Below are 27943 nucleotides of genomic sequence, written 5' to 3' on the forward strand. Positions count from 1 at the left end.
CTCTCCCAACATGGCGGCCTCAGGTGAGTGAGCGGCCGAGCGCGGCCAAGGACCGGGATCCGAAGCGACTTACCGACCCTGATCCATTGGTTCTCTGGAGTCGGGGGATGGGCGGCACCGCTTCCCTTCGGATTTTGGGGCTGCGGCAGGCTGGCGGCTAGGCCATGTGAGGTTATCGCCTCGGGATGTTTGGGGGGAGGGGAAGGACACCTTCCCCTCCCCCTCACACCCTTTTCACCCCGTATGCGCGAGGTTGGACTTGGGAGCAATGGTGGACTCTGGCTTGACTTGGAGTGAGGAGGAGCCGCAGAAAGAGCCGCGGGAGACGTGAGGCCTTCGCATAGACGTGAAGCACTGTGTCCGCGTGAAGGCGTGGTGGAGGGAAAGAGGCGGTTGGCGCGCGGACGGGTGCACACTAGACCAGGTCTCAGAGGCGCGAGGCCTTTGCGGACGGGAGTGGGGGCAGGGAATAAAGGGGGGGCAGTTAGAACGCGAGCGCGAGTCGGTGGAGGGGCGGGGGAAGGCGGCGGTGCGCGTGCGCGGTAGAAGAGACGAGGGTAGTGGAGACGGGCGCTCCTTAAAAGCACGCGCGAGAGCCCAGATGGGAAGGTTTACGCACCTGTGTTGCTTTCTTTTTAGGTCCTTCCACTTTCTGACCTTCCCCTGTTAGAGTGTGACCCGGCCCTTATATTTTTACAAGGGTAAATGTGTTAGGTTTGGAGGTTGAAGTTACTGGAGTTAGATGGGGATGGGGAACCCGATGTGGGGCGCCCACGTGTTGGAGGAGAGAAACAGGGTGGAGACCTACATTTCTTCTAGGCTGTTTTATTCAGTCAACATTTTTACTGAGTGCGAGCTATATACGTGCCAGGCACGATTCTAGGTATTGGAGATATAATGGTGAGCAAGATCTGATCCCTTGACAACTTCCATTTTGATTTTGGTCGAGTTTTGATAGCCCCAGTGGTCGAGTTGGGCTTTTTTTTTTTTTTTTGGAAGATATTTGCACAACTGCTTGGGGGTGCTTTTAGAATATTAGTGGTTAGAGTTGATTTCTTTGACTTTGGGAGAGGGAATATCACTGACATGCAAGTCTACTTGCATTTCTGATGGACTTAGTGAGCTGTGCCAACATTTCGTAGCAGTAATTTTAGTTTGGCAGGTATGGTCTCTTTTCCCTGGCATCACCCTGCATTCTACAAAACATTTATTGAACAACTGTTATCTCCGGACACTCATTTCTCACCACGGATTTCTCTCCACTGTTACATAGAGATGTATGTCTTTGAGGAAATTGAGGTGCATTTGAACATAATACCTTTTATTAGTGTAGCACTTGACGTGGACCTAGCACTTTTTTGTATGTTGTATAATTTGATGTTCTGTGAGATAACATAGGCAGATATTGGTGTCTCCCATCTGAGGAAGATGAAATGATTCGTTCAGGTCACACTGCGTGCTGATGGCAGAGTAAGGTCGATATCTTTGAAACTTCTCACTCTTCTCTATTATCAACTTGGAACTAATAAGGTTGGCTTCCATGTCATCCTAAGTTTGGGATGCTGCCCAAGAGCTTCATCTGAACTACTTATTTGGCCTGAATTTGCCATCCTGATGGCTTAGTGTCATAATCTAGCGAAAAGCCTGTATTCCCTTTCTCAAAACTTGTGTGGAATTTTTAGAGGTGGAAGACACCATTAACAATCTGTCCTTCATTTTACAGAATTGAGTGAAATCCAGACTGATTAAACTGGATGTACTTAGTGAGGTCTCCTCCTGTTCTTCCACTTTACCTGCCTGGAAGCCCTCATCTCATTTCATTCGGTTCCATGAATCTTTAGCTTGTGTAGTATGTGTAAGTTACACTTATGCTAGTATCCAGGTGCAAGGTTGCATCTGACAGTCTGCCCTTGAGAAACTATCAAATTTCTTTCCCCACTTTGAATCCTTTCCCATTGCGTTGACTTGGTTGAGTGACCAGTATTCCCATATGACTGTATTAATGAGTCTGTAAAATTAGTGTATTTTCAGTATACTTCTTGAGGGTGCCTGGTGTCTTGTTGAAAAAACAGATCTTACATTTTCTTAGTGAAAATACATGATAAAACTTCATAGGCCTCTTTTACTGTTAAGTGAGACCCAAAAATTCTTTGCAGTAATACCAGTATCCAGTGTGACGCATTATTGAACTTCAAGAACAGGAGGTGTCCCAGAGCTGACTATTGAATCTACTCTCCTTACCTGTGGGGGATCAAATGTATTTGATATGGGTTAACAGTTTTTGAGACTAGACTGCTTTGAGATTGTAAATAGTGTATCTATGCCCACACAAGGCCTTTCATTTGCATAACACTTTCCAGAATTATATGTATCATCTTGATTATTTTTTATGGGGTGAGGATAGTGTCCAATGGTTGTTTTCATACAATTCTGACCCTTATGGTGAAAAATAGTTTCAGTGGTTGCTATTATATGCTGTTCACATATTACCTATTTTCATATCCCTTCCTGTATCATGTTTGTTATTCTGGGAGTAAGATACCCAGATTCAGAAGGCCAAGGTTAAAACTCCTTATGAAAATTCAAGTACAAATACAGAGAGAAGTACCAAGGTAAAACATCATATTTCTAAGTAATGTCACTTTTTAAAAAATGTATATATTTTTATACAGCTTTGAGGTATGTCACATACCATGTATAGCTTGAGATAGGATATCCTACTACATTATATTTGTCTCAAAACATCCTAGAATTTGTTTTCCTGATCATGGGGGAAAGAGTTAACTTAAGGATTTGGGGTTTGTTTGTTTTTTAACTGCTTGTTTGTAATTAAGTATATGTATGTACATTTATAAGTGCACACACCAAAGTCAGTTTCTTAGGTTTGTAATGGATATTGCTGTGGTCCTAATGGTAGGAAAATGCCCAAAGCAAGAAGTTATTCTTGAATTTTTATATCTCCTCTCTTACAGAAAAGCTGCAAGTACTTTGTGTAGTGATCTATCTGCATGATGTTGTATTGGACACTTATTTTATATATTTTATGTAAGTGATCAAATTGAGTAGTGTGGAGAGGTAAGGAAAAGACAGTGTGGCATTTTCCTCAGATTGTGTCAAGATGAAGAAGTTGGACAGAGAAGAGAGGTCCCATAACAACTGAACATAGGAGTCAAGGTGGTGGAGCTTATTGGTCCTGACTTAGACTTTATTCTCTTCTCTGCTAAACAGTAGCATAGTAAAGGTTGAAGCCTCTCAACATCATGATACTGTACTGCATTGTATGAAATATCTTTTTGTGCTGGGCTCTAATCAGCAGATTACTTCAGTTCTAGGCACTCTGGTATTTGAGTAGATTGCATTTGTACAGTATTGTTTCTTTAAGGAAATATTTGTTGATCGTTAACTAGCTTTTAATTCTGGAGACTGGCAGGATTCACTTCCCAGAAAGAAACACCTTTCCCATTAGCAGTCATTTCTCTTCTCCCCTCACCAGCCATTAATCTTACTGGGTTTTTGTATTTACTTATCCTGAACGTTTCATATAAATGGAATCATATAGTGGGTGGACTTTTGTTGCTAGCTTCTTTCTCTTAGCATGTTTCAGGGTTCATCCATCCATATTGTAGGATGTATGGATACTCGTTCCGTTTTATTGACAATTCCGTTGTGTGGACATCTACAATTTATTTATCTATTCATCAGTTGGTGGGCATTTGGATTGTTTCCAGTTTTTTGCCTATTATGAATAATGCTGTGATTTTGTACAGGCTTTTATGACACTTTCTGACTTACTTAGTCTTTTTTTTTTTTAATAAGTTTACTTATTTATTTGTTTTTGTCTGCATTGGGTCTTCGTTGCTGCACGTGGGCTTTCTCTAGTTGCGGTGAGCGGGGTCTGCTCTTCTTTGTGGTGCACGGGCTTCTCAATGCAGTGGCTTCTCTTGTTGCGGAGCACAGGCTCTAGGTGCGCAGGCTTCAGTAGTTTTGGCTCGTGAGCTCTAAAGTGCAGGCTCAGTAGTTGTGGCGCATGGGCTTAGCTGCCCCGCGGCATGTGGGATCTTCCCGGACCAGGGATCGAACCCATGTCCCCTGCGTTGATTGGCAGGCAGATTCTTAACCACTGTGCCACCAGGGAAGCCCTCCTAGTCTGTAGTTGCTAACACATTCAGAAGACTTGATAACCCTGTAAAGTGGGACTTAGTCTGGCAAGATCTAAAGTTAAGAAACTGAATTTTTGACAACTTATCTGAATGTTAAGAGCTATATGAATTCTCCTTCCTAAATAAGAGATACTAGTTTAAGAAAGATGGAGAAGTAGGGCTGCATTGTACAACAAATAAGCTTTATTGATTAAAGTACTTTAAGGTGTCTTCTGTTTTGTTTAAGGAAAACAGCACTTCCACAGATTTTATCACTCCAATGTCTGTCAGTTCGTGCTTTTATTACTAATACAATGGAGGTAACAGGACAACATTCTGAGAAAAATAAAGGAAGCATTTTTACTTGCTACAGCCTGATAGTCCTGAAGACTTGGTTGAATGTGGTCACTTTTCTGCTGATGTGCTTTATATAGGGCTAACGTTTCCTTTTGTTTGTCCACTTATTTATTGATATGAAATTACCACTTAGAGCAGTGGTGCTCAATCATGGGCAGTTTTGTCTCACCCATCCCAGAGGACATTTGGCAATGTCTGGAGACATTTTTGTCACAGTGGGGTGGGGGGTTGCTACTGACATCTAAGTCGAGACTGGAGATGCTGTTAAATATCATACAATGGACGGGACACCCCATCGCCCCCCAACACAGAATTACCCAACCTCAAATGTCAGTGATGCAGAAATTGAGAAACAAAGAGTTAAGCTGATCAGTTGTAGTATTTATTTTTATATGTCATAACAAAGCTTGTTTTTTTAATTAAGAAGACTGTAATTGTAAGATCTTTTCTTTAACCTAGATGAGTATATAAAGACCTTCACAAGAACCTAGTACTTAGAGAATAAATTACAATTGTAATGAGACAAGCAGGCAGTTAGAGGATTTGATAAAATTTCTGGGACATATGGTTTTTTTTCCTCTTAGTCCATGTGGATTTGGTCTTAAGTAATTGGAATGTGTTTTGTTTACCAGGTGGTTGGTTTAACTTTAACCAATTCACATAAGATTTAAAGAAAACTAAGAGTTGGACCAGTTCAATCATTGTATCAAGGGATTGATACCCCTAGAGCATTAAATGATGCTTTACTTATAAAGAAGAGAACATTGTTGAAATCCTAAACATGGAATGGACCTAGATATTGAAGGAGCAAAGCACAAGGAGGATTTAGATAACATTGTTTCTCGGTTACTGAAATAAAATACAGTGGAACAAACATTTAAGTTTATTCATTTTACTTTTTAAAGGCTTGTTCCTTTAAATCTGCTTATATTGTGATTGAGTCAATGCTGCTGCTAGATTTAAAGAAACGGAAGTTAGGGATCTTGTGGAAGAATTTTAGCCTGTCTTTAATTGAAGACTGTCCATCATCCCACAGTGATTCTCAGCCAGAAGTTTTTGGAGGGGCCAGTCACAGAATCAGGGGAGAGGGAGATGTATGATTTGAAAAGACATTCTAAAACAGTGCTTTAATATTTTTCTTTGTCATGATATTTATTATTTTGAAATTTCAAATAACATTAAAGGAGAGTGTGAGACTTGTTTGTCAAGAGTCAAGGGGTAAAAGTTGAGAAACTCTGATTTAGAAAATTGATGTAAGCCAGAATCAGACCAAAGGGCGGGTTAATTCCAGACTGCTGTTTTGGTATTAGATTCATATATAAAACAAAGGGAAAAGGGATCCCTCAGTCAAACTCTTACTATTCTTATGTTGGACTTGACCTCATTGTATGACTGACCACCAATTCTATTTTTATTTTCTCAGTGACCAGACAGATCATGATACTACGTTAAGCCCCATGAAGGTAAAGATCTCTAGCTAGCATCATACTAGTCCCAGACACTTATTTTTAAATTGGACAACTAAAATAAGCCTATACATTATAAGCATTCTACCACAGAGGTATGCTTTATGTCTTATTCAAATTAAAATTTCCCCTAGGCCTTTGCATATGAGCTAGGAGCAATATCAGTGCTATAGGACTTAAACTTTGCATAGCTGCTTTCTTTCAAAGCATATAATAGATCCAAAATATAACCCGGTGATCATAAATTATAGTTTTGGAGCAGGGTTAGTGTTAAGTCACTTGAGAGAGACATGGAAACTTCACGTTCAAGACCATCTTTTCTCTGTATAATTACAGCCAAGTTTGTCTGGTTTGCACATTGAGACCATAATCTCAGTGTGCAAAATGAGGTCAAGTCCAACATAAGAATAATAAGAGTTTGATTGAGGTATACCTTTTCCCTTTGTTTTATATATGAATTTAATTCATAGTGTCCAGAACGTTCATAACATTTGTAGCAAGCAGGTCTTTAGTTCCTGAAAATGGTATTTTAAAGGAAAGGCAGGTACCAGGTGAGAGAACAATCTTCATTCAGTTAAGCAAATGGTGCATCGAGTTACAGATTCTTCATCCTCTTGGATGGAAAATTTGTTGAGAATTGGAACATGGAGGAGGAACTCATCATTATAAAAGCCATGAAAATGATCTTTGTTAACAGCAGAGCTGCTTGTTTTTTGTCTTAATTATGTCGCAGCTGTTCTCAGGGGCCAGTTTTAGAACTTCAGTTAGTCCTTTCAACTCTTCTGCGTTAGCTGCTGGTGCGTTAGCTGCTGGTGGGTGCCATCTCAGAAGTTCTGAGGGCTGGAGAGTTAAAGAGCCAAGGTCAGGCCACTAAGTGGAGCCATTTAGAGATTCCTAAAGATTTCATAACCATGGGAAACATTTAAATTGATGGTTCTCAGGGATTTCCTATGTGTTCCCTTTAGTATAATATCTCATCTTCATATGTGGTATTAAGGTAGGGAAGGAGATCTTTTTTTTTTTTTTTCCTAGAGGGCAGAGAAATCAAGCTGTGTATATGAGTCTTACAATTTGAACACTTTCAAATGACAGTGAGTACATTTGCCCTGGTTGTGATAACCCGCCATAGAACTAATAACAAGCTTCTTAGGGGCTGGAGCTCCCATGGGAAGAGCCCTAGACTTGGTATCCAAAACCTTAGGTTTAATTCTAGCTCTGCCATCTAATATCACTGTAACTTTAGGATGGTCATTTAACCTCTCTGAGACTTGGTTTCCTTCTCTGTAAATTGATAGTAATGATTCCTTCCTCATGTGGTTATTTTACGAGTATCAAACAATTCTCCAAAGTGTCATACAGAATATATTATTAGGGATAGAGATTTTGTTTTATTTCTTTGTGTCCCAGGAGCAATAAATGTAGTAACCTACAAAAATCTCAAATGCTACACAAGTGAATATAGTAGGAAATAAAAGGTTGCTGCCCCCACCTCAGTTTTACTCCCAGAGTAAGTTTGAAAACCCTTCTAGACCCCTTTGCATCCGTATGCATAATGTATATTTAAACAACAGGGACTTACATAGGGGCTTCCCTGGTGGCGCAGTGGTTAAGAATCCACCTGCCAATGCAGGGGACACGGGTTTGAGCCCTGGTCCAGGAACATCCCACACGCCACAGAGCAACTAAGTCCATGCACCACAACTACTGAGCCTGTGCTCTAGAGCCTGTGCGCCCCAACTCCTGAACCCTCATGCCACAACTACTGAAGCCTGCACACCTAGGGCCTGTGCTCCACAACAAGAGAAGCCACTGCAATGAGAAGCCCGCGCACTGCAACAAAGAGTAGCCCCTGCTCGCTGCAACTAGAGAAAGCCTGCGCGCAGCAACGAAGACCCAACGCAGCCAAAAATAAATAAATAAAATAAATTAAAAAATTTTTTAAAAGAAAGGGGGACTTACATAATATGTATTCTGTAACTTTTTATTTTTCACATCTCGGACTTTCTGTGCCAGTACATTGTGCTTTCTCCTTTATATCTGCATGGAATTCTTTCACAGAAATGTACCACAATCTGAACCTTTGATGGGCATTTATTGTTGCTTTCTTTATAAATACATTTAACAATAGTGCATTGTACAACTCTGTAAATACCCAAGTATTGATGAATAATCTTTCTCTGGCCCTTTTAAAATAGCAAAAAAGAAGAATAAGAAGGGGAAGACTATCTCCCTAACAGACTTCCTGGCTGAGGATGGAGGGACTGGTGGAGGAAGCACCTATGTCCCCAAACCAGTCAGCTGGGCTGATGAAACAGATGACCTAGAAGGAGATGGTAACTTTTCTTTTGTTTTCCGTCGTGTTTGGAATTTTCATTACTTTCTAGACAAAATCTATTCCGCAATAATTGTTCTCACGTGTAATTTGGAAGGAATTTAACTAATTTTGTAGAACCTATGTTTACGTATTTTGTAGAATCTTAGGTTTAGGCTCTAAGAGTTTGTGATAGGGGCTAAAGTGGTGATTCAAGAGAGCTAGTGCTAACTCTGGCTATTGTAGTAACAGGGCTTTCTCAGCGTACTATCCTTTTAAGCCTTATTTTCTTCATTTGTAAAGTAAGGACTAGATTATTTCATTTTAGGTCTGAAATTCTGTGATGTCCTCATAAAGTAATACGCAGTATTAACCTGTATGGTCTTTATACTCAAGAGTCAAGGAATAATTTGTTCTAAGAGCTATTAGTATGAAGTCAGGGCGTCCCTGGGTAAACAGAACTGGTCTGAGGAAAAGGAATAGGAATAGGAATTATGGTGGGAAAATGCAGAAGAGTCATTGGGGTATCATTTGAATTTGTGCCTTCAAGGAATAGCCAGGAACAGGTAGGAGCTATAAGATCGTTGGGTATGACGTAAGTCTGATCACCCATCATTATTCTCTAAAAGCTTTAATTGCAAACAGAATACTTTTTCTTTTGTGACCTGTTTTTGTAACAAGAAATTTCATCTAGATCATGTTTTCCATAAGTGTTGATACCTGAAGTACAAATTCATGGGCAGTGCAGTAGGGACAGTATCTCCTAGCTCCCCTAAGATTACCATCCTACTACACTACCATCTGTGTGACCTTGGGCAAGTTACAAAACCTTCCTGAAATCTTAGTTTCCTTTTCTGTAAAATGGGAAACAAACTCACATGATTATTACAAAGGTGAGTTGGGATATAATGAATATGAAGTACCTGGCACACGGTAACATTCCATAAATAGTGATTGATATTCTCTCCTTTCTCTGCTGCATAAGGAATAAGTTATGATTCTGTTAACAAAAGCCTGGGCCTTGAAAGGCCTTGAAATACTTAGAAACAAAGAGGCAGTAAATAGTACTGAGTCTTTGCATTGCTATCTGATTCTGACATTTCAGAAGCATTTTGTCTGTAAAGGGTCCTTATTGCTGAACCCCCCTACCCTTTTTATCTGTTTATTTCCTGATATAGCTTATTTAATACTTGGCGCTTACCATATGTCCTCTTATTCTACAGTAGCAGTAAGGGAAGTTTCTTCTAATTTCTTATGTCTACTTTTCTATCCTAGTTTCAACCACTTGGCATAGTAATGATGATGACGTGTATAGGGCACCTCCAATTGACCGTTCCATCCTGCCCACCGCTCCACGGGCTGCTCGGGAACCCAATATCGACCGGAGCCGTCTTCCCAAATCACCACCCTACACTGCTTTTCTAGGGAACCTGCCCTATGATGTGACAGAAGACTCCATTAAGGAATTCTTTAGAGGATTAAATGTAAGTGTAAAGGTTTTAGGCAATTAACTAGATATGGAGGGTACTGTATGGGTAGTGAATGTCTCTGAATTTCTGTGTTGAGAAAGGATCTGAGGTTATGTCTATACTTGGAAGAAACAGGTATGTAATTTAGTGTTGTTTAGGCCCTTTGGCTGAGAATGTTCTCATCCAAAACCAGTTGGACAGTCTTATCAGCAAATTTAATACCTTATTGATATAGAGAGGATCTCTCAAAAATATATATCCCTCTCTATGAAATTTAAAGGTGACATACCCAGTTAAACGTTGGAAAGTGGAAGAAGGTTTCTCTGAACTCAGCTGTTCTGTTCTTGACTTTCAGGCTTATATCAAAATTACATTTTAATTTTTTATATGAATACGTTTAACTGAGCAGATGTGTAGTTTTTATTAACAGAGTCTGTTCACATATAATGGGATTCACAGGCTTGCTTAAAAAGCTTAAGGCAGGATGTTTGAAAACACTGACCTAGAAGTTTCCAGAAAGACGAAAAAGTGAGTGTGAGGTGCTAAGAATCCTTTTTCTAAACTTTGATGAAAAAATACTTAGGATTTCAAAAATGGAAGAATGAGTAATAATTTCCAATTCTATTCGGTTTTTCTCCAGAGTCTTTGCTGAAGAGAAGACATTAAAAACTAGGTTTCTTCTAAGAATCTGCTCCCTCTTTCACTTTTTTATTTTGGCTGCGTTGGGTCTTCATTGCGGCATGTGGGCTTCTCTAGTTGTGGGCTCCAGAGTGCTTGGGCTGTCTAGTTGCGGCTCGCAGGCTTAGTTGCCCCGCGGTACCTGGGATCTTAGTTTCACAACCAGGAATCAAACCCACGTCCCCTAAATTGGAAGATGGATTCTTAACCACTGGACCACCAGGGAAGTCCCTCCCTCGTTCGCTTTTTTTTTAATTATTATGAATACAGCAGGTTCTTATTAGTTATGTTTTATACATATTAGTTTATATATGTCAACCCTCCTTCGCTTTTGCTATGTTGGTTGACTTCTTTACTAGATCCTGTTCTCTGCAATGGGCCATCAACTTCTGTAGCTGGCTTTTCTTGTGTGATTATTTTTGATAACAACTTACAAATTTTACTCTCTGTTTAATTATGTAGTACATCTAGAAGCATGGCCTGTTTTGGATTCCTCTCTAGTAGCCTCTTTCTTCCGTAGAGTGTTGAATAATCTCTGGCCTGTTCAGGCTTTTCACCTTTATGCTCTAGAATTGGTCTGTAGCTACTTCCTTTTATTTTATTCCCTTTTTATTTTGTTCCTTTTCCTGCTCTCCTCATAAGTTGAGTTAAACTAGAATTTAAAAGCGACTGTGACAAAATCTATATCTCAGGAGCCCAGAATAAAGTATCAAATCAGTGATGCAAAAGATAGCTTGAATATATGCAAAATATTGGAGAAATGAAGAAATAAGAAAATAGAGTAAGAAAACAGACATAAAAAGTGAAAAGTACAATTCAGTGGTTTACCATCTCAGAATTCGGCAGAAGGGGTAAGTATGGTGAGGGTTTACAATCCAGTGTTTGATTCAGCCAAGCTATTAATAATGAAGACAGTAAGTAATGTTTCTTAGGTAAGTCAGCTTGCCAAAAAATATACTGCCCAGAAAATTTTTTGGCAAAAACTGAGTCAAATTTCTGAGAGACAAAAATTGGAAATAAACTAATTGTGGAACACAGGCAGTTCCTCTTAATTGAAAAACAACTAAAAACTAGAAATGTAGAATGAAGCAGAAGTCAGGGGTACAAGGAATACACTGAACTCCTTAGTTTTTTAAAGGTTAAATTCATATTGTTCAAATTGAAAAGGTTTAACAGGGTATACTATGAAGTCTCTCTTGTATCCCTCTGTACCGGTTTTCCTCCTGGAGACAGCCAGGTTCTTGGGGTATTCTTCCGAGAAATCCACTGCATACACAATGGTAAAAAAAAAAAAAGATGATAAATGAACAAGAGCATTGAATTAGGAAATATTTTTTGTTTCTTTCCTCCTTAGATCAGTGCAGTGCGTTTACCACGTGAACCCAGCAATCCTGAGAGGTTGAAAGGTTTTGGTTATGCTGAGTTTGAGGACCTGGATTCCTTGTTCACTGCCCTGAGCCTCAATGAAGAGGTAAATAAACTAAGGGTGGGAGGTGAGGGCTGGGAGCTAACAGCTCTTGTGTTTATCAAACTGATAGTTTTTAGGCCAGGTCAATAGCTGTTTCGAAGGTTCCCATAGTACCTACAAAGAAAAGCCTGGATTATTTATCAATATACCGGTTAACATTCAACATCTAGCACGTCACACCTCCCTTCTGCAAGTTCAGCAGGGCCTAGTAATTCAGGAATGTGTGTAGGTGGGAAATTGTGAAGAAATCCACCACGAAGTCCTTAATAAAATCTCACGTTAGTTTACGCACAGCTTTGCCTCAGCTCTGTGGCTTTGCTTTTTCCAAATAATATGACCGGATCAAGGCAAATAGAAAAATCATGGTATTTTAGTATTTAAAGACGTTACCTCATTTTCAGGGAAGTAATTTTTTATTTTTAAGAGGGCTCTCCTGGGAATCTGTTACAGGAGAATGACAGTAAACATTCAGTCCTGCTTTGTAACATTGCCCGTAGATATTTTTTAATCCAGACACTAGAGGTTCTGTGGGGAGAGGAGATTTAGCTGTTAATACATGAGGGGGGATGGAGAATAAATCTAACTGAAATACAGTTATTTAAGTGATTGGTGCCAGGTAGGGATTCCTAGGCTAGCCAGAGCAGGATATTGAAACATTTAGTTACTTGTTAGTGATGGAAGTTTCTAATCCAAGAACTGCTTTTTTATCTCTAGTGAGTGACTTTAGAAATCAAACTGATTATATATCGAAAGAAAAAAAGGCTGGTTTTTTTCTCTTTTAATTCCAGAAACATCTCATTGTTCGTTGAGAAGGTAATTTCCAATGCTATTTGTGCCATAATTCTATGGTCCATGTCTGCCATTGGACGTGATTGAAAGCAACTCCTCTTAAAATATTTTTCCTATCTCATAACTTGAGTACCACCATGATAATCTGAAGCAGATGTCAAATAGGAATAAAATTCATGTATTTAGTTAAATATATGAAAAGCAAAAGTTGTTTGAAAGTTTTTCTTCTCAGGTCATTTTAGGTTTTAGTAACATTACTAACTTTTACCTCTCAGTCTGAATAAGAAAAAGAATACCATACAATTGTTATTATCTGAAGTTTGCTGAATTGACTGTTAAATAGTGTTGTCATGGTCCAGACTTGGGAGTTAGTTTGTATTTAGAGATATCATCATAGTGGTATTTAATATAATTCCAGGTGTTCTTAACTAAATTTCATTGTTATCCTTCTTCACCTGTAGATTCTACTATGAAATGAGAAAAATATCATCAGTAGAAATAATTGGGTTCAAAGTATAGAAATAGTGATGTGGGAAAGGGAAATCAGAGGGTATCCTGGAGGAACTGATTTATCGTAAGGTAATACTGAGTGAAAGAACTTGAGATTATAAACAGACCATGCTTTATGCAACTTTGCTGGTGCATAGTAGGGACTCTATAAATGTTTGAATGCATAATTGCCCTGGACCCAAATAATACCTTTTATTTAGCTAGTTGTCTAGAAATGTTTTTAATTTATTACATGTGACAAATTGCCTGTGATAGTTAAAAAGTTAAATCTATTCTGTGAGGTTTGACTTTATAAAAATAGTAAGACAATTGACCTGACATTCATTTAAGCCCAACTTAAATGTTAATTCTAAGGGGTTATTTTATATTCAAGTCTTTATAAAGGATTCTTTAGCCAACAAATTGTAGTGTTGGCTAGATTACAGTGTTCTTCCTTTATCTTCTTTCCCCCAGTGCTTCTGCTATGCCCAGACGTTCAAGGTCACTCATGGGATTTGTGCATAATGGGGCAAAAGGTTGGTTAATATGGTCCTATGCTCTCAGTCTCTAGGTAACAGGAGAATTCGAGTGGACGTTGCTGATCAAGCACAGGATAAAGGTAGGAAAGATGATTGAATGTTTTGATTTGTCACGGTCCTGGGAAGACAAAGCAGAGGTGCCCTTCCCCAGAAACTTGTAGTAGAGGCAGATAGTGGGGGCCACCTTAACCTTGAGCAGTAGTTCTTGACTGAGGATGGTTTTGCTTCACAGGGCATATTTGTCCATTTTGGGAGACATTTGGGTTGTCACAACTGTGGGGAGGGCTCCTAACGTCTAATAGCATCCAGGGACTATCCTATAATGCGTGTGACAGCCGCCCCAACAAAGAATTGTCCAGCCCAAAATGTTGGTAGTGTTGAGACTGAGAAACCCTGATTGACCTAGATGAACGTTAAATATATACTAAATAGATTACGTACTTAGCAGCACACTGGACACAAGAGGAGCCTGATTCATGTATATTTCAGGGGGTTCCTGGCCTATCTTTAAAAAATTTTAAGATGCCTATCCAGAAGATGAGACAGGTAAGCATTAAACCAGTAGGAATAAATGTGAGGAAGGGAGTCACTTGGTTGAGTTGGAGAGTACGCTTACGGGGCCTGGGGCGACTTCGTGATGGCGCTGTGGGGTAAGCAAGAAGTGCAGTATGTGGGGCAGGAGGGGCCTCTGCATATGAGAAACAGCTGGCAAAAGTCTTTGTGGGCTAGCCCGCGGTTTTCGTTTTGTGTGTCTGTAGACAGGGACGATCGTTCTTTTGGCCGCGATAGAAATCGGGATTCTGACAAAACAGATACAGACTGGAGGGCCCGTCCTGCTACAGACAGCTTTGATGACTACCCACCTAGAAGAGCTGATGATAGCTTTGGAGACAGTAAGTTCATTTTTATCTAGTTAGTTTCTTGTGTATTCTGGGGGGTTGTTTTGTAATAGGACAAATGTGTTAATGTAGATGATCACCATAGCAGATAAAGAGGAGGGTAGCAGTAGATGCAGAAAAAAAATTTAAGATGCCTTTTAAAATAACAGAAAATTCATTACCTTCAAAAATACTAAATGTCTGCCACGTGCCAGATACTTTTGTAAGCTCAGGATACAGCAGTGAACAAAACAGACAAAAATACTGTCTTTGTTGGACATTATTTATACCAAGCGAGAGAAACAATATGCAAATAAAATGTAATTTAGAGAAGGGGAGTAGAGAATGTCATGGGGTAGGAGCTGGGATAAACTTTTACACACACCACCTAAATCCAATAAAAGCTTTTGTAAAACGTTTGTGGAGAAAATGCTACAACTTTATTGAAATACATGAAGAAAGACTCAACACTGTCATTTCTTGTTTTAATGGAAAGGACCTTCTGTTGAGTAAAGAAATGACTAAGTGGGCTTCCCTGGTGGCGCAGTGGTTGAGAGTCCGCCTGCCGATGCAGGGAACACGGGTTCGTACCCTGGTCCGGGAAGATCCCACATGCCGTGGAGCGGCTGGGCCCATAAGCCATGGCCGCTGAGCCTGCGCTTCCGGAGCCTGTGCTCCGCAACGGGAGAGGCCACAACAGTGAGAGGCCCGCGTACCACAAAAAAAATAAAAAAAAAAAGAAATGACTAAGTAGTGGTTTGTCTATATAATAGAATATTTGATAGCATAACATACATGTGATGACAAGGATAAAATTCAAGACCTGTTTTGTTTGGCCGCGCCAAGCCTCTTGTGGAGTCTTAGTGTCGTCCCCCTGTCCGTCTGCATCCCCCCTGCCCTGGTCCGGGGATCAAATCCTTGCCCCTGCACTGGAAGCGCGGAGTCTTAACCTCTGGACCACCAGGGAAGTCCCTTAATTTTTAAAATTTAAACTACCTGCGGATGAATGTTCACGTAGACAAAGTGATGTCCTTTGCAAAATGAAACCATTGTTTTAAAAGGAAGCTGTCATAAAACTAAGATACTTCTTAGGCCTACTCACAATTAAACTCAAAATGTCTTTTAAGTTTTTTTGTTTTGTTTTTTAATTGGTTCATGTTTAGACATTGAGGGTTTTTTTTTTTCCATATAAAAATCTGGGTTTCTGACATGTCACCTGAAGCTAAATAGCATGCAACGATTTTAATATTATAAACAACAATCCAAAGAACCTTCTTATATGTATATCTGTATAATGTGTCCAGTTACTTGCTCAGGTTAAATTCTTAGAAGTTAAATTGCTGGCCCAGAGGGTATACATGTTTTTTAAATCTTTTAGTATATAGTTCCGAAACAACTTTCAAGGCCTTTGAACTATTTTTAACTCAGCAGAGTAGGAATTGACTTATTGTGCTAAACTTTGCCACTACAAGATGTATCATTTATTTTAACCTTTCCATTTGGGCAGTAGAAAACAATGTCCCGTTTTAGTTTCTGTTACTTAAGCAGTAACAGGTAATTAACCAGTTGTCATATGTTACATATATTTTTCTTATTTTGTTTGCCTCTCAGATTTGTGGTATGTGTATTGTTTTTCTGTGCTAAACTTTTAGTTTGCCGGGCCACGTGGCTTGCGGCATCTTACTTCCCCTATCAGGGATGGAACCCAGGCCCCCTGCAGTGGAAGCACGAAGTCCTAACCACTGGACCACCAGGAAATTCCCTCCATGCTAAACTTTTTAAGTAGTCTTTGGTTCTTTGGTATCAGGCATGAAAGATTCCAACTATATTTTCTTCTGGTGCTTTGTGCTTACATTTTTAGTATTCACATCTTTAATCCTGGAAGTTCATTATGGGATATAAAGTAGTCCCCGCGCCCCCTCATCTGTGGGGATACATTCCAAGAACCCTCCTGGATGCCTGAAACCTCAGATATTACTGAACCCTATGTTTTATGCTATGTTTTTTCCTATACATAACAGTATACTGTAATAAAAGTTACATGAATCTGATCTCTCTCTCAAAATATCTTACTGTCCTGTACTGTACAGCGTGGATATGCTGGACAAAGGGATGATTCACATCCCGGGCAGGTTGGAGGGAGACGGCACGAGATTTCATCATGCTACTCAGAACAGCACGCAATTTAAAACTTAACGAATTGTGTATTTCTGGAATTTTTCATTTAAAATTTTTGGACTGGTTGACCACAGGTAACTGAAATGTCAAAAAGTGAAACCACACATAAGGCAGTACTACTGTATAGAGATTTTTCTCTCCCCTAACTCCCTCCTAAATTGTTAGCCCAGCAACATTTATTGAATTAGTGGAGAACTTTTTAAAATAAATACCAAGGAAACTTTAATTCAATACAAATTCTTCTACCTTTGATATAATGCGATTTTTTTTTTTTAAATAAAAACAGACACAGCAGTGAATATGAAGTCATGAAAACAAACTGACCTAATGGGCTATGTTTGTTCTTATCAGTATGTGTCAAAGAAAAAGGAATGACGATACCTGTCTCTTTGCTCTCTAGAGTATCGAGATCGTTACGATTCAGACCGATATCGTGATGGGTATCGGGACAGTTACCGTGATGGCCCACGCCGGGACATGGATCGATACGGGGGCCGAGATCGCTATGATGACCGAGGCAGCAGAGACTATGATAGAGGTCGTTGTAAAACACAATTAAGCTAAATTGCTTTCTTTTAAGAACTCCTTTCTTGCCTTCTCCCTTCCAGTGTGATGATCACAATTTGGGATATGTTTACAGGCTACGATTCCAGGATAGGCAGTGGCAGAAGAGCATTTGGTAGTGGGTACCGTAGGGATGATGACTACAGAGGAGGCGGGGACCGCTATGAAGACAGATACGAAAGACGAGATGACCGGTCATGGAGCTCCAGAGACGATTACTCTCGGGATGATTATAGGCGAGATGATAGAGGTAATCATTTGCTTTTGCTTACTTAATGGGGCATTACCGCTAGAGGAACTGGTTGGGAATTTTTCAGTTATGTTTCAGATCCCTTAAGTGGGCACAGATAGAACCTACACATAGTAAAGGTTGCATCAGAACATAATGGAAAGAGCATCAGATAAAAATGGACATAATGGAAATAAAGTCTAGCTCTAACCTGTTTTAGCATATAGATTTTTTCAGTTAAAATTTAATTGGGGCTTCCCTGGTGGCTCAGTGGTTGAGAGTCCGCCTGCCGATGCAGGGGACACGGGTTCGTGCCCCGATCTGGGAGGATCCCACATGCCACGGAGCGGCTAGGCCCGTGAGCCATGGCCGTTGAGCCTGTGCGTCCAGAGCCTGTGCTCTGCAACGGGAGAGGCCACAGCAGTGAGAGGCCCGCGTACCAAAAAAAAAAAAAAAAAAAATTTATATTGTATAAAAAAAGGAAAAAACATTTGCCAGACATTCTTATAGTATGATCTCACTTAAAATAGGCTGTTTAGCCCCATTTTTCAAGTGAAGGAATGAGACTCAAACATGGTCTCATAGCCAGTAATTGGTTGGCACTGTGGGTTAAAAACCAGGTGTTGCTTATTTCAATGCCATTGATACCAAGTAGTTGATACTCATTAATTAATGGTGAGATGTCGGTGTACCTATTCTAAAATTATGCCCCTGATATTGTATCATTTATATAAAACATACAGTGTGTTACAACTCTGACCTCTCAAAAATTATTATAAATGGCCACCATTTGTTGTTCTGACTTGAGTGATGTCATTTTATGTATGTATGTATGTATGTATGTATGTATTTATTGGTTGCAACGGGTGTTCGTTGCTGTGCACGGGCTTTCTCTAGTTGCGTCGAGCGGGGGTTACTCTTCCTTGCAGTGCGTGGGTGTCTCATTGCAGTGGCTTTTTTTTTTTTTAATTTATTTTTGGCTGTGTTGGGTCTTGGTTGCTGCACACGGGATTTCTCCAGTTGTGGCAAGCGGGGGCTATTCTTCATTGCGGTGCGCGGGCGTCTCATTGTGGCTTCTCTTGTTGCAGAGCACGGGCTCTAGGAGCACGGGCTTCAGTAGTTGCGGTGCACAGGCTCAGTAGTTGTGGCACACGGGCTTAGTTGCTCTGTGGCATGTGGGATCTTCCTGGACCAGGGCTCAAACCCGTGTCCTCTTCATTGGCAGGTGGATTCTTAACCACTGTGCCACCAGGGAAGTCCCTAAAATTTATTCTTAAAAGCATTGATGATATCTGTTTCCTCTATTTCCATGCAAGAAACCTGGAAATAATAGCTAACATTTATTGAGTGTTTATGCTGCACCAACAATGAGCTGAGTGCTCATACAGGTATTATTTAAGTATTCTATGTGGTAGATGTACAGTTATCGTCTTCCCTTTACTTGTGAGAAAAGTCGAGGCTCAGATGTAGTCTTCATTGACTACTGACCTTTGCCTCTCATGCCATTTCTTGCCTCCCCCAATGGCTGTACACCTGATTTCCAGCACCCCTTCCCCCCTGATGATCAAACCCCCAACTCCTTCTAAGATCTGCCCCCCTTGTCCTCAGGGTCACTGCCACTACCTCTGTTCAGACTTCATTGCTATGCCCACGTTACTAACATTTCCCTGCCTCACTCCATTTTCACGTTGGCCCAAGTAGTCTTTCTGAAACGATATCTAATTAGGTTATTCTCCTCCTTCTAAAACTGTATCTTGTCTCTTCATGGCCTGAAAGATATCCCTTTGTACCTCTGACGTACAAGGGCCTTCACTGCTGTACCTCTTCAGTGTTGTCTCCATCCCTTCCACAAAAATTGCCCAACCATCATATTCCGGACGTTAGCATGGTATCTGAAATATAGGTGTTCTAGTTATTTGTTGAGTAGGTAAACGAAATTACCAAAGGAAGAAGGAGACATTGTGTACCATAGTGGGAGGAGCAGTGGAGTTGCTTCAATAACGTGGATTTCATTCTTTGGTCCACCAGGTGTTAGCTGTGTGACTTCAATGAGTGCCTCTTTCTGACCCCAGTTGTACCCTATTCACATAGGTAATGGGCTCTTCGCAGGGTTATACAGATGAAAAATGTATCTCGGAAGTTATATAAACTACCAACTTAAAACGCTTGTAGAAAATTTAAATCTTGTTAAACAATACCCTCTTTGTTTGCAGTTGCATAGATATGTAGTAAAAGACCAAAGACGCATAAGAATGATAGATACCAAATTCAGCATACTAGTTACGAGAAGACAGCGCAGCACTAAGCATGTTATCGGGAGGCTTCAGTGGTTTTTGTGGTGTCAGGTGGTTGATGTACACAGGCTTTCTTTATATCTTTTATGTATTTTGTGTCTGAAATACTTAGAATAAACACTGATTTTGAGAAATACAATATCCTTGAAGCACTCAGGTTTATCTTGAAATATTCTGACAACTTGGATCCAGGAAGAAGTCAGACTCCCTTACAGTTTATATTCTAATGTTCGGTGTTGCATGCTTTGCCCTATGAATCACCATCAAATTTATATTCTACCCAGAGATAAGAATATAAGAACTAGAGCCTTCCGCATCATACTGTTACAAGTTTGTCTTAACCTACTGAAGCAATCCATCTTCCAGACCACATTTTTTAACAAGATACTTTTCATCCAATATCTTATAGTCAAAAAATTTCCCCCAGATAATAGTAATCATGATAAATGCTTAATTTACCGTTGAAATTTTTACTATTTTTAGTCTTTCCCTCAGTCTGGTACTGCATCATGGATGTGGTAGTGGAAAGATTAATTGGACTTGGCTCTTTGGGCCACCCATTTTTAAATGATCTCCCTTTTTACCTTTGCTGGATTGGCTAGGCCACTCACTAATCTGAATCCCAAAAAGCATTTCGTTAAGAGGTATGTCTGGAAATCTGGCTTTCAGCCATCGGCTTCTGATGATTTTCAAAAACTATTACTTAGACTTTCATTTAACTTAGGTCCCCCCCAAAGACCCAAACTGAACCTAAAGCCTCGGAGTACTCCTAAGGAAGATGATTCCTCTGCTAGCACATCCCAGTCCAGTCGAGCAGCCTCTATCTTTGGAGGGGCAAAGCCTGTTGACACAGCTGCTAGAGAACGAGAAGTAGAAGAGCGGCTACAGAAGGAACAGGAGAAACTGCAGCGTCAGCTGGATGAGCCAAAACTAGAACGACGGCCTCGGGAGAGGTGAGGTTGTCTTGTATTACGGATTTCACATCCATGAATCCAGTGATTCTTTTTTTTTTAATCCTGAGTCTTTATTTTAACATTTATTTATTTTATTTATTTGACTGTGCCGGGTCTTAGTTGCAGCACACAAACTCTTATTCGTGGCATATGGGATCGAATTCCCTGACCAGGGATGGAACCTGGGCCCCCTGCATTGGGAGTGCAGAGTCTTAGCCACTGGACCACCAGGGGAGTCCCCAATCCAGTGATTCTTAATGGGGGGCTTACATCCCCACGGGGCACTTGGAAAATTCATGTGGGTGTTACTGGTTGTCACTTACTAGCATTAGTGTGTGTGGGGTGGGGCTGCTAGGTGGTCTGCAGGGTGTGGGAAAGTTTCTTTACCCAATGAAGAGTTGTTGTTTATCCCTCATGATTTTCGAAAGGCCTCCTGGGCCCTGGTGGTACTTTAATACAAGAGTCTGTAAATTGTGGCCTGTACCTGTTTTTATAAATAAAGTTTATCTGGCCCTTTAAGAAAAAATTTGCCAAACCCTGCTTTATTGTGTAGAGTAAAACGCCACCATAGTGAGGTGAATGGATTTACCTCTTTTCAAGTTATTAGGGATGGAGTAGACAAAATGTTTTCACTGATACTAAGTGTAGGCTGTAAATTATTTTCCAGTTATTTTTATTTGTGTGTATGTTGGTTATATTATCTGTTATTTCAGGATAGTGTAAAGGAGTGTTTATTATTAAAAGATGGCATGACATCCAATAGGGTAGACACCTCCTATAATACGCTGAAAAGCTAGGCCTGGTTTTGAGCAATTTGCGGAATTGTGTTACCACTAAGGGAGGGCAGAGTCATAGATTATGTAGGTTATGTAAAAGCAGAAATCCTCTTTGGATTTCTTTCGGTTAGCAGCAGCATATATGGATCTTTCTGTAAAAGTGAAGTGGCATAAAGGAAACTTTGGAAAAGCAGGGGATACCTGTATTTAGAACCAAAGAATGCTAATGTCTGCTGCTTTCAAACGGTTTGCGCAAAAGAGACAGGTGCATGCACCCACACGTGAATAAAACCAGCACGATAAAATATTAATAAGCGATAGTTCCTGAGGGGTCGGCATGGGTCCAAGGTGGCCTTCACTGAGCTGGACATGATGTATTCTGTCAAATCTCTTTTATACAGACACCCAAGCTGGCGAAGTGAAGAAACTCAGGAACGATCGAGGACAGGAAGTGAGTCATCACAAACGGGGACCTCATCCACATCTGGCAGAAGTAAGTCAGACCAGGGTGGGTATCTTATTATTGCCCTTTTCCATAACCTATCCATAACCAAATTATGCAGAGATTTTGGAGTATTAGCATAGATTGATCTGACTTTCACATCTGCTTTGAAAAGTCTGAGAAATGTGTACCAGAAGAGACTTTCGTTATGGGTGTATGTGCACATGTGCATTGAGCCTCTATGTGGAAGTTGATCAGTGGTCCCTCGAGTTTACAATTTCATTGTAGGTCCCCTTCACACACATATGTGTATCCTTCTTCAAGTACCAACGTTCTAACACGGAGAATACAGAAAGATGATAATCCTAAAATAAAGAATTCTCATTCCTAGGAGAGGTCAGATAGCTATCCTTGGAGTGTCATTATTTTTCCTATTTCTCTTGCATCAGTAAAACATTTTCGCCAGAGGACATTTGGAAACCAGTTTGGGGATAATTGTATCTATTGGGAATCAAATTCAGCAGGTCTGTATTTAAGAATAATGATGGAGGGGCTTCCCTGGTGGCGCAGTGGTTGAGAGTCCGCCTGCCGATGCAGGGGACGCGGGTTTGTGCCCCGGTCCAGGAAGATCCCACATGCCGCGGAGCAGCTAGGCCCGTGAGCCATGGCCGCTGAGCCTGCGCATCCAGAGCCTGTGCTCCGCAACGGGAGAGGCCACAACAGTGAGAGGCCCGCGTACCGCAAAAAAAAAAAAAAAAAAAAAAAAGAATAACGATGAAAAGCAGTAAACTCGGATGTGGACCGTTTGCCACTCTGTTGAGGTCTTAATAGATTGTTGTCCAATAAGCCCTTTTCTCCTGATGCTTTGACCTTCCCATTCTGACTTCACAGATGCACGAAGGAGAGAGAGTGAGAAGTCTCTAGAAAATGAAACACCCAATAAAGAGGAAGACTGTCAGTCTCCAACTTCTAAGCCTCCCAAACCTGAACAGCCTCTAAAGGTAATGCCAGCCCCTCCACCAAAGGAGAATGCTTGGGTGAAGCGAAGTTCTAACCCTCCTGCTCGATCTCAGAGCTCAGACACAGAGCAGCAGTCCCCTACAAGGTGAGTCAGCTTGGAAACATAGCAGTTGGTTGGCTATAGACTCTTCAGTGCTGTGCTATCATGGTGGAAGGTGCCCTGTGGGGTACTGGCCTTATGGCATCTGATAAGTTCTGCCATCTTTGCTGTCATAGTTCAAATTCTGTGGTGTGCCGGTGGTTCAGTTTTCTGGAGTTTGGATAGCTGGTTAACATCACTTTGGTGACTCAATCTGCACTCACTATAAATCGGAACCCGCCAATGCCACATTCTGGCAGTACAGCCTTGGGGGTCACATCACTTCCCTAAGTTTTAGGATTCTCATTTGTAAAGTAGAGGGATAAGATTAACCTAGCATGACTATAATAATTCTAAAGGACATGACATTTGGTCAAGTTCACATAATTGCTTTCATTGTTGCTTTCCCATATTTTAATGTTTCACAGCATTAAGTATGTATTTTTGGTTCTCTGTAAAACTTCACTTGAAGTAGAAGTTTCTTATCTGTTCCTTCCCTAAGATAGCTGATGGATGTGATTACATGTTTTCCTTCTAGTGGTGGAGGGAAAGTAGTTCCAGCTCAACCATCTGAGGAAGGACCAGTAAGGAAAGGTAAGGCCAAGAGGGGAATAGGTTATTCGCCCAGATAGAGACCTAGATAAAAAATCCCCATAGAGGAGTCACAAAATACTGAATATCATTGTATTTTGCACCCATTTTTTTGTGTTAAAGGTTCTTTGATTGTCTGCCTTTTCTTTCCAGTAGAGGGCAGGAGTGGCCTCTTTGGAGAAAACATAGAGCCCTGCCCTTTCCCGGTAGAACATTTCTTTGAAAGGGAAAAAAAAAGAATCGGAAGGAAATTGACATGCTCAGTCCAGATTAGAAATGTTGCCATCTGCAAGGCCAAGGTCACTACACAGCATCATAGTCCTTATTTCCACTTTGCTTTTTATGATGGCATAATCCCACGGTGGAATTTTTTAGTGGATCTTGTTTGCAGTGTGTGTGTGTGTCTGTGTCTGATAATAGAAGGGAAGAAGGGCTTAGGAAGGAAGTCTGGATTGGGGGTAGTTTTCATTTCCCTCAGTACATATGGGCACACTTCTCTTCAGCTTAAGGGAAACCTGGGAGAGGAAGAGTGTCTACTTTACTGACTTCCATTTATTTTTGTGTCTCCACTCAAGCAGATGAAAATAAAGTAGATGGGGTGAGTGCCCCAAAAGGCCAAAGTGGAAATTCCAGCCGTGGTCCAGGAGATGGAGGGAACAAAGACCTCTGGAAGGAGTCAGATAGGTACGTGTGTTCCCTCCTCATTTGTAATCTTTGATATGTTGCTAGATACCTGTGTCTTTGTATGAGAAAGTTCTTGGTTCTCCAAGCCTTGCCAGATCTCCCACTGTGAACCCATTGAAGTCAACCAATATAGTCAGTTACAATTCTGAGAATCTAGATTACAAAATGTCTAGATAGCCAGAACTGTTGATTGGAGGTGCCTATTCAGTACCTCAGAACTGCTTGTGAGTATCGGGAGAGTCCTCTCCTAAAGTTGTTCATGTCTCTGCAGGAAAGATGGCAAAAAGGATCAAGACTCCAGATCTGCACCTGAGCCAAAGAAAGCTGAAGATCCAGCCTCTGTGAGTGTCAAAGACTTGCCCTCAACTTCTTGTAGCTTACTTTTGCCATTGAAATCCTGTACATTTGGGGCTGCAAACAGAGTGGTTGGAAATAGGCATTGCTGCTTGTTCTTATCGATCGTGTCTATTACAGAAGTTCAGTTCTGCAAGCAAGTATGCTGCTCTTGCCGTTGACGGTGAAGATGAAAATGAGGGAGAAGATTACACCGAATAGACCTCTGCATTCTGTGCTTTCTCCTAGTCTCTCACCACCCGGGAACATTTCGAGAGCAAATCAAACCTCTATCCAGACAAGATAAAATAAAACTCACCATCTCCTGGATACCTTTCTTAACTTTTTTTTTTTTTAAAAAAAGAAACAAAATGAAATTCTTTTGCATGCTGCTGCAGCCTTTAAAATATTGAACTAACTGGAGAATCACCAATGTAGCCAGAGAGAGACGTACAGCTTTTAATGCTGTAAGTTTAAAGTTGTGGTGCATTTTTATGACACGTGCAGTTGCCTGTGTGATTAGTGCCTAGGGGCCTCCGTTTAGCAAGATGGCAGTGATAGTGATGCAGTGTCTGGAATCTAGTTGGGCAGTAGGCAGGTATAAGGAAGAGTGTGAGGTTTCTACCTTTAATTCTTATCCCGTTGTGGCATACATGAATTAGCAAACAGTATCTGAATAAACTCTCCATTCTTGGCAAGGTAGGTTTAGTCTCTGATGTTGTTTTAGTCTCCAGGAGGCTGCCAGCCCCACCTCTTATTTAATTCTGAGTTACTGGGGCCAGCCTAAGGGGGAGTTCCTTCATTTGTGCCCCCCAGGGGGGTAGGTGGGAGTGAGTCTACAGGCCACTGAAGAATAGGACTGTTTGGTGACCAAAGTAAATGGGGAAATCGTGATTTGAAAAGAAGCTTGGGGATTTGATGAATTATTTTGCACCAGTAACAGGGAAAATGGTATGACCTCCAGTAAACACATAATCGTTTACCGCCTGGAGCAGGAAGCACTTAGGGGTTGTGGGAATTCCCAGGTCTTTTATGTGTCCTGGTTTCACCCTTTCTTAAACCCTATCCCTTCTGAAAGTTCAAATATATCCACATTCTGTTGAAATCTTGGAGCTTTAAAAATTTAGACTCTTGTCATCATCTTATGTTCATCTTTCCTGTTAACCTTCCTACAGGCAGCTTCTGCTTAAGTCACATACTTGACCTCCTAAGCATTCTCTAGAGCCCCTGGGAGCTGTCCAATGAGGAATCATCACTGCTTTTTCTCAAGCAGATCTTGCCTCCTTCATGTTTTGACACTCCTTCCCTCCAGCCATTCGTGCTCCTGCTGCTTTGACCCCTTTTACACCTCAGAAAAGAATTACCAGTCTTAGGTGGTGAGCGAGGGTGGTTAAATTGGGAGCCTTTCTTACAACCTTGATTGGGGTTTGAGGGGCTTTTTAAAAAACAAAAGTTTCCTTCTCTCCAAGTGAAATCCCACACCAGTGTTTGGATTTATAATGTGGCCTAGACCAATGTGTGGTTTTTTTTGGTTCTGTTTTTTTAGCATCCCCTTGAGAGAATAAATGATAATGGAGAAGAACAATTTCACAAGGTCCTGGCTTCTCTTGCAACACACTAGCTTTACTTGCCTGCTTTTATGTGCACCTTGGTACTGTCAGCTCAACAGATGGTGTCCTTACAGGCAATATTGGTACCTGCAGAGAAAAGACACCTTGGTCTCTTCTCGCATCAGTCCTAGGTTAGACCCTTTACAGCCGTGCAGGGGTGTTGGTTTATGAGTGCTGCAGCAGTGAGCATAATGAATCATTTACCCAGTGGACATAAAAGACATACCAAGTGAAGTAACTTTAAATAATTGGCTTGGAGTGGGTAGTAGCTAGGAAGTGGCTTTTAGAGATACCCAAGGTTGAGAGGGTATTTTTTTTTAACCATTTGCTATAGATGATGAAAAAGTAGGGTTTGCCCTCTTCATGTCTGCTTCCAAATAGATGTGTCCAAAAAAGCTGTTTTTTCCCCCATTCCTCTACCCTGCCACCCTGTTAAAACAAACAGGGATTTATGACCCGCTCCTCAATACATGTAAAATTTGTACAAAAATATCTTCTATGAAAATGATTTGTAATCTGTAGACTTAATACCTGGGAGATGTCTTGAGATGTAAAATCCCATCCTTTAGGTTGTGGGGTTTTTTGTTTTCTCCAAATAAATCTGATCTTTAAAGTTCACTTTAATGCTTAAGTGTCTTGGCGTGCATGCCTCATGCTGTGTTTTTTATTCCATTCCCTATTGATACTCTGCTCTACAGACACACACACACCCCTTTCTGAAGTTCCCTCTCAGTATTGGATACCATTTTATGCAGGTGGAGGGTGGGAGTACAAGAGGAATCTGTTGATTGAGGCCCCAGAACTGGGAATTTGCGGAGCACCGGCTCTGGACGCGCAAGCTTACCGGCCATGGCTCATGGGCTCAGCTGCTCCGTGGCATGTGGGATCTTCCCGGACCAGGGCACGAACCCGTGTCCCCTGCATCGGCAGGCGGACTCTCAACCACTGCGCCACCAGGGAAGCCCTCCCCTCTGTTTTTACCTGGTGTTTACCTTTAATACTTGAGAGTATCTGTGTTCCATGTCCTGTACCGTTTATTTTAGTCATAAGATTAAGCGGGAACTCTAGGGATAAGTGCTCATGTCCTTGAGGGGGTGTCTCCATAAACCTCCACCCTTCAGTCTGGAGAGGTGATGTGTCTGCTGTCCTAGGCTATACCACACAGGCAGAGTGGAGTTAAGGTTGACAGCGTGGTCTGGGTTACAACTGAGGCTTTTAATGCACAGGCAGCGGGAATTTTCCAAACAGCTAGGGACAGACTGTTCATTGTTGCAAGGCAGGAAAGAGGTTAGAACAGTGGCAGAGAATCCTTAAGGTCACAAGGGGGTGGGAGCACAGAAAGCCACGGAAACCTCAGTCGACAGTTTTGGGGACTTGGAGCCAAGAGGAAGTGTGGGGCGGGAGGTGTAAGGAGATGGAAGCACAGTGACACAGGTGGCTTTCCTGGGCCAACTGCAGCAGCAGCTGCTCTTGTAGTTTATTGCTGGTGCGTTGACTTCTGAAGTCGAGCAATAAGTGGCTTGGTGTGCTGTGTCCCTGTGGGTAGGGAGGAAAAGCTCCGGCCCAGGCTACCTGTACCTACAGCCTACAAGGCAGCGCTTGCATAC

At 41.1% G+C, this 27943-nt stretch overlaps 1 protein-coding gene across 4 annotated transcripts; it reads left to right on the forward strand.

Moving 5' to 3' along the window:
* Positions 1–26948, forward strand: EIF4B (eukaryotic translation initiation factor 4B). Of its 4 annotated transcripts, none has more exons than XM_082850501.1 (15): positions 1–23; positions 8158–8295; positions 9549–9757; positions 11775–11891; positions 13731–13785; positions 14464–14598; positions 17162–17299; positions 17402–17575; positions 20573–20801; positions 21979–22085; positions 22911–23124; positions 23657–23712; positions 24285–24393; positions 24665–24734; positions 24868–26948. In XM_082850501.1, exons 1-15 carry the CDS (start codon positions 11–13, stop codon positions 24946–24948), a joined length of 1845 nt encoding a protein of 614 aa, XP_082706627.1. In that variant the 5' UTR covers positions 1–10; the 3' UTR covers positions 24949–26948. The 4 variants fall into 4 exon arrangements, with proteins under 4 accessions (XP_082706627.1, XP_082706628.1, XP_082706629.1 ...); XM_082850502.1 differs by having other exon boundaries at positions 24288–24393; XM_082850503.1 differs by having other exon boundaries at positions 21979–22070.
* The last annotated feature ends 995 nt before the right edge of the window (positions 26949–27943 follow it).

The sequence above is a fragment of the Leucopleurus acutus genome, assembly GCF_964270905.1.
Source record: "Leucopleurus acutus genome assembly, chromosome: 11".
Taxonomy (NCBI): domain Eukaryota; kingdom Metazoa; phylum Chordata; class Mammalia; order Artiodactyla; family Delphinidae; genus Leucopleurus; species Leucopleurus acutus.